The sequence below is a fragment of the Atta colombica genome, unplaced genomic scaffold (genome assembly GCF_001594045.1).
Source record: "Atta colombica isolate Treedump-2 unplaced genomic scaffold, Acol1.0 scaffold205, whole genome shotgun sequence".
In the NCBI taxonomy this organism is placed as follows: Eukaryota; Metazoa; Arthropoda; class Insecta; order Hymenoptera; family Formicidae; genus Atta; species Atta colombica.
Window position 1 is genome coordinate 2,448,457 of NW_017259300.1, and position 12,628 is coordinate 2,461,084.

A 12,628-nucleotide genomic window follows, 5' to 3' on the forward strand; every position below is an offset into this window, starting at 1 on the left:
CGGCACGATTGTTCCGCAGCGGGTTGTCGTCGTCGGCACCTTTTGGGCCCCAGGCACTGAGGGCGGGTTTCTCTTCTCCCAGGTGTCCCTTACGCGCTGCCGATGACTTCTGGACGTTCCTTTCGTTTGTAAAAATCAAGTTCATTCTGCGTACGTTTCACGAGAGTATCCGCGGCATCTCAAAGGACGCTATCGCCATTCGTTCGCTCATCCATTCGTTCATTTTATTCGCGGTCGTTTTAGTCCTCTTTACAGTCCTAAACTTCTATCACTCGCACTTGATCCTGTGAAAAATAGGCGAATAATTCAATACACAATCGCTAATGTAAATAATTAGAAATCGCTTTTGAAATATTTTGAATAGTTTTTACTGTTTTAGAAAAGAATGAATTCGTTCTATCAAAGAAAAAGCTCGAAAGAATGCTATATTAGAAAAAGAAATAGTCTAAAATATCTAAGGTTTCAATTTTTATATTAAAAAAAGATGGTTCATTTGATGTAACTGTTTATTTGATCAAATTTTAGTTGTCTTTACTTCTTTCGTTGGAGAATGTATATATTTAAGTTATAATAAATATAATGTATAATGTATAATGTATAATATATATAATGTATAATATTCCTCGAAAGAAATAAAGACAAACTAAATTAATTAATCGAATAAACAGTTTTTTCTCATAATTTCTGATTGCATATTCTCATGAATTAAATTTCATGGAATAATTTTCGCGAAGTCTCTCTACTTATACAACATGATTCATACACACCGCAAGCATGTTTAAGTCCCATAATAGGTATAGCAAGTTTTAAGTCAATTAAGAAATTGATAAATCACAATCAAATATAAGAAGAATATTTGATTATGATTGGTCAATTTCTTAAGACTTAGTTTATTTTCAGGACTTAAGTCGATGCAGCGATGCTGAATGTCGTCTGTTTTACCACTCGACTGCAATTATTTTCAACGCGCTATTATCTTTTACAGATTTAAAAATCTTCTATAATTAAAAAGTAAACAATAACAAAACCGAACGATTTCATATCAAACATGAAAGAAAAAATAGAAAATGACAGTTTTGTTATTAACTTCTTGAATCGACTTATGACATTTACTTTACATAAAACTTTTACATTTAATTGTACGTATAAGCTTTCTACAATAAGGGCCTAAGTACAAATGTCAAAGACGACCGTAACTGAGTCGTGGAACATAAGTCGTAGGTTAATCAAAATATTGTGCATTTATTATTAGTGTATTCGACCCGAGCGGATTTGCATCAACCTAGATTGGATTAATGCTCTCCTATTGGTGGAATATATGACATCAAACAATAGTAGAATATTATATATTATTAATAATATATAATAATATATAATATTATATATTATATATATAAATGAGAGCAACTCCGTTTGGGTAGAAAACGCTATATGATTCACATTTCATGACTCAGTTACGACTATTGAATCTTTGTACTGAAGTCTTGAGGACTTGATTAGGTAGCATACATGTGAGCAAATACATGTCACGTGGCTGCGATATTGTGAAACTACTGAAGCCTTGAACTATTGCCTAATTTAAAATCTTAAATTGTAAAAAATTTACAAATTACGGTTAAATGTAACGAGAGGGTAACCATTAATTGAAATATTGTCCCACAGATTACATGATTTCATATGATTTCATCTAATTACAAATAATCTTTTTCACTTTGAAGTTATTTGATAAAATATACGATTTTATTTAATATTATACAATGATTTCTCGTGATTGCATATGTAATTATATATGTAATGATTATACATAGAGATTTCATATGAATTTTATAATGATTTCGAAGACTCTGTCCCACGATTACAACTAAGTGGTTACTTTCTCGAAATAAGAAAAATAATCAATTGTGATTGATCACTTTCTTACAGCTTAAGATTTAAAGTAGGGATGGCAAATACGCATTATTTGTTACTTTTTATCATTACTTTGTTATAATAATGATTTGTTATAATAATGACGTTGCGAATTTTTTAATGACGGCAACGGTAATACCAGAGTTAGAAAAGTTCCTTGTATTGAAAAACTCCTTATATTTATAACAAATTACTTTTATTAATTACTTGTAATGAATAAAGTAACGCAATCATGTACAACGAATTATTTTTTTTAGTAAATAACACGTAATGATGACGATGATGCTTACCCAGTGAAAAATGATAATGGAATTGACATCGAATTGATGTCGATTTGACGTCGAAATTATCAAATCAACGTTGATTCGATAGATTTCATTGTCTTTTCTCATTGAGTAGGAGCTTCTAAAGTCGTCCTGTTTTACCACGATTACATTTTAGGAAAAATCTCCAAATTGACTTCACGGATTATAAAATTTTTTTTACAGAATTAAAGAACACATAAAAAGAAATCATCTGAAAACACGATTTCACGAGAAAATCGGAAAAAAAAATTTTTAATTCACTTTTTCCAGCATATACAATTGTCACTTGACAGTATGGTTTAACATTTGCTTGTTATAAAAGTTTTATAGTTTGTAGATTGAAAATAAGCATGAAAGGGGATTCAGATTATTTAAATGAACAATACTAAATTTGTGGAATTAAAATTCAAAGTGTAAGAAAAATATTTCTCCTAAAACGAAGTTACGTACTTTGATACGACTTTTTTCCTCTTTTATAGATTCGAAAATTCTTTTCCGGAATTAAAGTATACGCATTAATATGTATCTGTGAAGTAGAGTTTATACCGAGAACGACAAAAAAATTTTTCTTCTTTAAGATTTCAATTTAAAAATTTTTTATCTCGAAATAAATTCCACCTCACATGTATTAACGTATACTTTAATATATTAGGAAAGGATTTTCGACTTTGTAAAAGAGGAAAAAAGTAATTGTTATACAAAAATTATAATTAGTCGGTAATGCAGACGGTTTAAAGATCGTCATTATTATTATTATTATTATTATTGTAAAATGTAATAGAAAAAGTAACGACGTTACTATACTTGCCATTTCTGAGCTTACAATTAGACTTATTGAAAGCTGATAAAATAAGTTTGATTCCGTGTGTGTGTGTGTGTGTGTGTGTGTGTGTGTGTGTGTGTGTGTGTTTGCGCGCGCGTGTGTGTGTGCGCGTGCGTGCGTGCGTGCGTGCCCGCGTGCGTGCGCGCGCGCGCGTGCGTGTGTACGTGTGTGTATATGCGTGCGTGTGTAAAAAAAACAATACTATGCTTTTTATAAAAGCTTTTTAAAAAAGAGAAATCTAGTCAAGAAATTCAAGTATAACAGTACTTATATACAAAAAATATGTGCATATGCAATACAAGTAAATATCTAGGCCGGTCCGTTTTTATTTAAGATTGTCTTAAGTAACATCTTAAGATACTAATACGGTCCTCTGATTGATTCGTAACATCTTAAGACAGTCTTGAATATAAGAATCGACTATGAATATCGGCCATAAAATCTCAATGGTTGTTTAATAAATTATATAAATTATTCACAAAGTGACAATTTTTGCACAAACAATGGCTACGTTCAGCAGAACGTTTATTTTGCAACTGTTAGAAGTTTTCTTCGCGCTGATTAGATTATATTTTTAGATCTAGAAGAATGGGTCTATCTCAGCAGACAATCATAAAATGATTGCAAAATTGTTGTGTTCTGCTGGAAACGCAGCCTATTAAAATACTTATCAAATGAAGTTAAGTGTTGCAGTTAATTTCATATTATAAATGCATTCCAATTATTTGTGCAAGAATTATCTTATGGCCTTTTGAATACATATTTTATGAATTAAACCGTGAAGGAACCTCATATAGAAATTTTAGATTTATTCTTGGAATCACTATTATTTCAATTTGTGCATTTGTATGCATTGGTCTAATATATATTGATATATGTCAATGTTCATAAATTATAATATACATATGTAAATCGTGTGTGCTTAATCGATAAAGTAGTGACTTCGTTGAAATTCGATCATCAGATTTATAATAAATCTTAGAGCAATTTTTATAAACATATTAAGAATTTTAAGCAATTTTTATAATATTACAAATTAAAATTTTGACGTGACATTTTCTTATTTTTATATTATTTACTTTTACTATTTTCTTTCTCTCTCTCTCTCTCTCTTATAATTTCAAAAATTCAAGAAAATTGCATTTCTTTCGTTCATTAAGAAAAGTTGATTAAATGATTGAAGAGAAGGAACTTAACAAACTTAGCCAGTAATGTCTAGAACAATATTGAATTATTTTTTAAAGCTTTAAACAATTGATAACTGTAAAGAAATGTATAATTATAACATATGAAAAATTAGCAAAATAACTTTCAAGTAATGAAAATTCTTCATATGATATTTTTAACAATTATATATAAAAAATATTAATAAATGCAGACATATAGTAATATGTATATACATAAGTACAGTATTACAGAGAGAGAATAAAAAACGGGAAAATTTAATTTAAAATCAAAGCTTAGAAACTTCATTCAATTAATTTCAATTACATACAAAATATAGAATATAACGTGTAATTTACAAACCACTTTATTAAGTTCATCAATACCGGTCGCGATGTAGTACTGAGACATCATTGTGCAGTCTTATTAATGCCTGTACATAGACTGTGTTCTGTGTTTTTCTTTCTGCAATTGTCTAAGCCATTACCTAAGCTTTAAGTCTTAAGTATCACCTTCTTAAGTAGTATACAGTGTCTATAAAGATTACTAACAAAGAGCTAAAAATGCATATGAATGAAAAAATTTGCAATGCTATTTGTCCTATATACATATATCTTTAAAACTTAAGTTACAAGACAGTTATGTGTATTACTAAAGAGAAAATACTTAAGTCGACGAGAGATATTGTGTCTTAAAGTTATAAGTTAATAAGTTATATATTTTGCTAAGATCCTTACGGTTTCTTAAGTCCGGATCTACAATAGGTGTTTTAAATCTTAAGTCTTAAGAAACTGACCAATTACAGCTGAATGCGAGAAGAATAATCGATTGTTCTTGATTTGTTCTTATGGCTTAAAGTTTAAAAACCTATTGTAGATCCAAGATGAAATAAGGTTGTGGACTTAGACTTAGGTAATGGCTTATTGTAGAAAAACTATTTCATTTAGCGTTTGCAACGCTCATGAAATTATTTCATCTTTGTTTATTAAGATTTTTTTGTTATGCGAGTATCGAAAATCTATACAAAAATAATAGATTTTCAGTATTTGCAGTGAATAATAGAACACAACCTAAATGTTAAATAAAGACAAATGATACTCACGAAATTGCGAGCGCCAAATAAAACGCACTCTTAGTAAACATAAAACATAAAATTAGTTAACAGTATACATTTGTAAAATCGTGTTATAAAAATAGTGATTGCGCCCAAATTTATAAGGAGGCATTTATTTATGTCATTACGATTAGCACTGTCAGCAATCATCAGCTCTGTAATTCGCATTTAAAAAAAAGACATTTGATACAAAAAAACGATGAAACGCATAAACTAATGACAAGGTCATAAAGATAAAGTGCAAAATTTTTTATAAGCAGTTTGAGCGGGGTCACTATTTTTATAATACAATTGTATATAAAGTGCATATTACTACTCCAATGCTCCATGTTTATTAAATAACATCAATGAGACTGCACAATGATGTTTCCGAATCCTAACCAATACAATCTGTCAATACTGCAGAAAAAATTTCTCATTTCTTTGACCCACTCTGTATAGTAATTCATTTATTGAATATAATACACACATACACTAAGTGTGTTCTTCAGTTTATTCTATATAAATGTACATATAATATACACACATTAAAAAATATTAATATATTTAAAAATTGTAAATAAAAAATGTGTAATATTCGTCTGATACATATATTTGAAATTTACATGAATACTTTCTATATCCTTTTTCTAATGGCATAATTAAACCATATTTTAAATTTATAATTATGTGAAAAAATAAAATAAGTTTTACCAAGAAAATTTACTTACTGCATGTATGATATAATCTATATAAAATTTCTGAAAATTTTCTTATATATGTTAATTATATTCTAAAATTAACAATGACTTCGTTTAGTAGAGAAAACAGCTTCGTAATTGTTGTAAAATTCTTCAATATGATTGGTTTATTACATTTAGATTCGTAAGGAAGGCAAGAATCATTCGTATTAAAGAATTTTACAACAATTGAAAAGTTGATGCAACAAATGTTGTATAATAATAAAAATTCTTTGTCATGAAAAAAATAACACACAAGTATAAATTATGAATTTAATTTACAATAAAAGTAAAATGATTTTATTCACATATTTTATTTAATATTTAAAAAGCAAACATTAAGTGTGTACTTTTCCATATTACATTACTTTTCCATATTACATTAATACTAAAGTTCGATGTATCACACACAAGTTACACAAATTGATAATAGTGTTTTAAACATTTTATATCGCATGTGAGAATCTGTCTCTTAAATAACGTTTACAAAAAATATCCAACAAAATATGATAAAGTTTATTTTTAATGTGTGTCAAATGTGAAACTGTATTACTCCATCACTTTAGTATGAGTCTTCAAATGATTGTTCAAAGAAATTTTATTGATAAAGGCTTTTGAGCAAATTGGACAGACATGCGCGCGCTCCAAGTGCTGTTTTAAATGCTCAGTGAATATTGTGTTGTTCTTAAAGAGTTTCTTACATATGTTACATTTAAGATCTTCCTCAGGTACCTCTAAGTGAGTCCTTGTGTGCAAATCAACTTCCTTAACGTTGTCAAACTCTTTAGAGCACACTCGACAACTGAACTTCACCGCCTGAAGAATGCCTATTTGACTTCCGGTTAAAGGATTTGGTACAGATATCATCTTCTCGCTTTTAATGTTACATGTAATGCTTTCTTTCTTTCCATTAGAGCATGTGTGATTCCTGTAATATTAGTAGCATTAAAAAAAATGTATAGAAAAAATACATATTTAATATATTAATATTTTATGAAATAAAATTGTTATTTATGTAAGATATTATTTCTTAAATTAATGACTGTATATGCTTATAATTACGCTGTATAAGCATAATTATAATATGATAATATTTACAGCAAAATTCTCTTAAAGAATAATTATTCTTTTAATAAAAATATAAGTTTACCTGTAAGCTTGATCGCTTGTGAAATTAATATTGCAGTTTGTACATGAATAATCAGTTTGTTTAGGAAGTATCGTAGTTATAGGAGAAGTAACTTGAATAACAGTGTTCTGTAGATTTATTTTAGCATGTTCTTGCAAATAATGCTGCTTAATATTATTTTTCTGATCAAATACTTTACGACACAGGTGACACTTGTATGGATGTCTCGAATTGGTATTAATATGCAATTTTGAATGCTTGTCAATCATCATTTGAGAGCTACATTCAATCAGACAGATATCACAAGTAAAATGTATTTTGTTGATGTGTATACATAATGATTGCAGATCAGAAAAAGACATAGAACATTTAGCACAAGGATAGCTTTTGGATAGCGGTTTCATTTCAAAAAAATATTTATCACATACTTCGCATTGAAATGCTATTTTTGATTGATATATACATTTTTTTAATTTGCAGGTACCCTTAACACAAGGTTCTTTATTAACTGGTTCTCTTTTCGTTTTGCTTTTTATTGTCTCTTTCGTGTCATTGTTAAATGTTACTAGAGGCAGTATCTTTTTACATTTCGGAGCTGGTTTACTTCGTATTTTATCTATCTGTATTATCAAACGATATGTCTTTACATTCGACTGAGAATTTTGTATTACAGAAGTCAATACGGAAGAACCATTCATAGATCCATAATTCTTTGACGTGTCTGTTTTACTTCTGCCAAACAAATCTTCAATCTGCAATGTAACATAGGAATGTACATCAATCATTTATTAACATTTTGAAAATATACTAATTAAATGAAGGACTACCTAGAAAACGTTACAATCATCATTTTTATAAAGTAATATTTCAATAGAAAAGTGCTTGTAGCTTGTAACATGCAATGTGATAAAATGTAATGATCAAAATCCATATATTAAACAGAGAATTATGGACAGAAGAAGTTGACAATTAGTGAAAGAACATTGCTTCTAAGTATGAAAATATAGCAGCTTAGTTTACATCATGCATTGACTATGGGTAGTAACTTTTTATTGAATGTTCTTAATTTCAGCGATACGTTAAAACATATACATGATATGTATATTTAATTAATCATTATGATATGATGTATATAATATCAATTTAATATTAATTAATATATCATTGTTTAAATACATTGTTGAAATTAAAATAGAAAGTTACTAGTTAGTATGTGTATCAAGTGCACAATATAAATTAGACCAGTGGACAAATAGTATGATTTTGTCCGTGTCTATCGGATTAAACATTTAAAAATAAAAAATAAAAAATTAATTTTGATAAATATAAAAAGCGCAAAAAAATTGAAAAATAATGAAATAGAATATATTAACTATAAAAACAATTCAGTTCCTGTTACAACATCTCTAAGTTAGGTAAGCAGGTAAGGATAAACATTACATCTAAAACACAAAGTATATTTAAACTGTATATTCAAGCTTAAAGTCTCCCAATCTTTCTCTTTTCGAGAAAGAAAAAGATTAGGAGATCTTAAGCTTGAATATACATTTTTATATAGTGCACTTATATTGGAAAAACATTGCGTACGTCATATATAATTTTTCCTGTCTCAAATTTTAAATAAATAAAATTTTATGTTTATTACATTTTTATAAAATAATAAGACTTCTACTTAATTAAAAATCATAAAGAATTTAACTTTTAAAAAATTAAATGGAAAAATTTAATGATTTTTGTGAAATTTTAAAAATGTTGAATGCAATATTTTTCCAAGGAGTTTTTCAAAAAAGTTTTTAAAAAATAAGCTTACATTATTCTGCATGGATGGACTCTGTGGTGGTGTCATTGAAACATGCGAATGTTCATCTAACTTTCTCCGTTTAGCTGATACTTTTGCTGACATTGTCTGCGATATATTCTTTGCTTGTTCTTTTGAAAATTCTATAAAGAGATATATATTTTTTTTTATTATGATATCATATAATAATTTATAAAAATCTTATTAGATACATAAGAATAAAAAAAGATATGAACAGAATTTCTATAGGCTCTAATAAAATAAATCAAATAAAAAGCCTTTGAGAATCAATGCTGGATGTTACAATTAACAAGATATTTTGATCTTTAGGATCCTCTTCAATTATATTAATAATATAATAAAAATATATACAAATTAATTACAATATATGCAATTGGATCATTAAATTGTGTTTAAAATTATTAAAATTATTTGTTTGTCGTTATGTCAACTGTGAATAAAATACTTGAATAAATAGTCAATCATATCCATATATGTCCATTATATCTTATTTTTTAATTTAATGGCAGTTTAAAGATGGACACATCATATGATGTTAACAGCAAGCTTATCATGTTTTAATAAAAAAGATATAATTTTAAAATAATAAGATCTTAATGATGAAAATGTTATTACTATAGTTCAGTCAGGTTTGTGTTTCAAGAAACAAAAAATCAATTTGACACAAAATTGACAATATAAATAAATGATATATGTAGTATATATAACTTCACATCTTATTTAAAATTATTTAAATAAGATGTGAAGTTATATTATACTACATATATCACTTAGTTATATACTACATATATTACTTAAGGTCCAGCTTGATCATTTAATAAGGAATTTATTCTCTACTTGTGCACTTCAATAAAAATCACAATGTATGTTTGTAAATATATTTTTATTTTTAACTATAAAATTTTTTTTTTTTTTGAAAAATTAATTGAAAAATTAATATGGAATAATTAACAATGCAATAAGTGAAATTATAAACAAATATGATTATTTTCTTTGTTGCACAAATGTGCAAACAATAATACTTATCAATATTTTGACACAGAGATATATAGTCATGGCAAGATTTATTCTGTCTTACCAAACAACGGGAACAGCTTTCAAATCTTTGGACGCGGTGAACTAAACTTTCTCAAAGTGAAACACGCAAATATGCAAAGATTCCTTGCTGCTGGATGCTAGACCACAGTTGCGAAACCATTTATTCTTCCTCCTAATATTCAACAAAACTTAAGAGACTGAACGACCAGCATGCGTTGATTGTTATGGTAGAACTCACAAATTGTCCTCAGAAAAGAAATAAGGAAAAAAATCTGATCGGCTTGCAATCTAACTTTATGTTTTGAGTAGAGAGACAACTACTGATCATACAAGTTATCATTATAATACAATAGAGATATCAAAAGACACTATTATCTCATAATCACGAGACTATTGATGTATGTACAAATAATGCTTATAACCTTAAAATGAAATTCGAGTCTCGACTGGTTCCGACGTAATTGACGCGCAAAAACGTAGCAAATAAGTGTGTGCGTTCCAAAATGATTTTGTCAACTCGAAGCTCGGAGCTAGGAATATCTTTTAGGCTGCATTTTCATGCTAATGCTCGACGCTCATTTTCGGCGTCAAAATAAATCACATGATAGAAATTAACGAATATCAAGCATCAATTTTAACACGTAACCTATTTTAACGCTAAAAATAAGCATCGAGCGTCAGTATAAAAAAGCAATTTTAAGTGGATTTTCACCTGACGCTGAAAAGGTACTTTTATCTTTGTTCAACTTCGGTGAAGAAGGATAAAATATTCGGATTGATAGAGTCAAGTTTTGGAACACAAAGTTTTCATAAGCGATTTGAGGTTTGTTCGCGTCGCATGTGGTCGCATGCTCTAACATGCTCTTACTTCCTCCAATCGTAAACTCGAATCTACAATAAATTTTACTTAATACTTAATAAATTTTACTTAAACCATAAGAAAACCTTAAGCCATAAGAAATGGAATTCGAATCACAATCAATTATTTTCCTCGCATTCGACTGTAGTTGGTCAAAATTCTTATAGTTTCTGCATACTGCGGTAACCAATGAACACATTAGAAGTTGCTTATTGGCTACCGCTTCACATTTTGCCGCGCGGCAAGCGTTTCCGCATCCAGTGTGCAGGAGCCATAATGGCTTGAAGCTTAAAACATCTATTGTAGACTAAAGCGGACTAAAGCGGAGAGCACAGACTCTCACGTAACACATAATACGTAATGCATAAGAGAATAAACCAAATCCTTTGTTTCCTTCCTTTCGATGAAATAAAGAACTCTGATTAGTTGATTTTTATAAATCTTTGTTGATGTTTTATGCGTTATACAAGAATCTGTGCTCCCTATTTTATCATTCCATGAGCCAAATATAAAATCTGAGGATCGAACAAATTTACTGGGATTTACTTTGGGAAGTGAACAAATTTACTAGAGTATTCATAATTTAATTGATCAATATCTAATAAATCTTTGCTCACTTTTGTAATTTTCATCTCATTTGAAGATACATAATCGACCCCTTGTTTTTTGTGGCTGAATTAGCGTACACTTTTGGAACTTAAAGTAAAATAAATATTTCATATTTGTTTAAACAAAGAGAGTTAGAACAATCTAAAACAATCTAGTGCAGGAACAGAAAACTATTAGAGAGATTTTACTGTATCCACACAAACTTGTATAGCTGCATAAATGTATGCATAAAGAAAATTATTTCATTTATAAAAATTTACAAAAATGTGATTAGATAATTTTTGTTATGCATACGTTTATGCGACTATACAAGTTTGTGTGGATATACCCTAACTTTTATTTAAACGCGCTCGTTAGAGTCTCATGAGCAGAAATTTACAGCGAGATCAATTACAATCGCAGAAAAGTAAGAGTAATGACTAAAGAGTTGTGATTAGTCGCGCTGTTTCATTCCGCTGTAAATTTCCGCTCATGGGATGGCACCCTTATGGCTCCCGCACACAGAACGCGCAGCAAATGTTTGGTGGAAGCACAGTATATACAGAAGCGCAATTCTCTGTCGGCACCTTTGATTTTAGTGTCGGCCAAAATGGAGTGCGCATGCGTGAAATAAGTACCTTAAGTACAATACTTTATAAGTAAGTTACCTAGAGTTGCCACGTTTACTACCTAAACTTCTTGCGATGCGAATAAATCTAATATCCCTGGTGAAAAAGTTTCGCTGAAATTATTCCACGTTTTGGAACATTTCAGCGAAATTGCTGAAATTTGCTGAAACTTCAGTGAAAATGAATTTTTCAGCTAACACATTGAAAAATCACTGAAATCCAATCGAAATTTCTCTGAAATTCTTGCTGAAATTTTTCTGAAACTTTATCGAAAATGAATTTTTCAGCTAAAAATCACTGAAATTAAACTGAAATTTTGTTGAAATGCTGAAATTTTGTTGAAAAGTATTCCAAAACAATAATTTCAGCAACATTTTTTCATCAGGGATTGCAATGAAATAATTTAAACTTTATGAAAATTAATAAAAATAAATTGTAAATATATTGAAAAATAAAGAAAAAATATAGAAAAATTAGAAAAAATATTAAATTAACTTAAAAATATATTTGTATAAAGAAATATTATGTAATTA

At 28.5% G+C, this 12,628-nt stretch overlaps 1 protein-coding gene across 5 annotated transcripts; it reads right to left on the reverse strand.

Moving 5' to 3' along the window:
• Positions 1–213: 213 nt before the first annotated feature.
• LOC108687334 (zinc finger protein 624-like) lies at positions 214–10,490 on the reverse strand. 5 transcript variants are annotated; one of them, XM_018193040.1, is made up of 5 exons: positions 10,060–10,490; positions 8,973–9,103; positions 7,184–7,914; positions 6,735–6,961; positions 214–284 (listed from the first exon to the last, which is right to left on the reverse strand). In XM_018193040.1, coding segments are annotated over exons 2-5 (1,053 nt in total). In that variant the 5' UTR covers positions 9,066–9,103; positions 10,060–10,490; the 3' UTR covers positions 214–282. The 5 variants fall into 5 exon arrangements, with proteins under 5 accessions (XP_018048529.1, XP_018048530.1, XP_018048528.1 ...); XM_018193041.1 differs by having other exon boundaries at positions 229–284; positions 6,766–6,961; XM_018193039.1 differs by lacking the exon at positions 214–284 and having other exon boundaries at positions 6,571–6,961; positions 10,060–10,191; positions 10,442–10,490.
• Between the last annotated feature and the right edge of the window lie 2,138 nt (positions 10,491–12,628).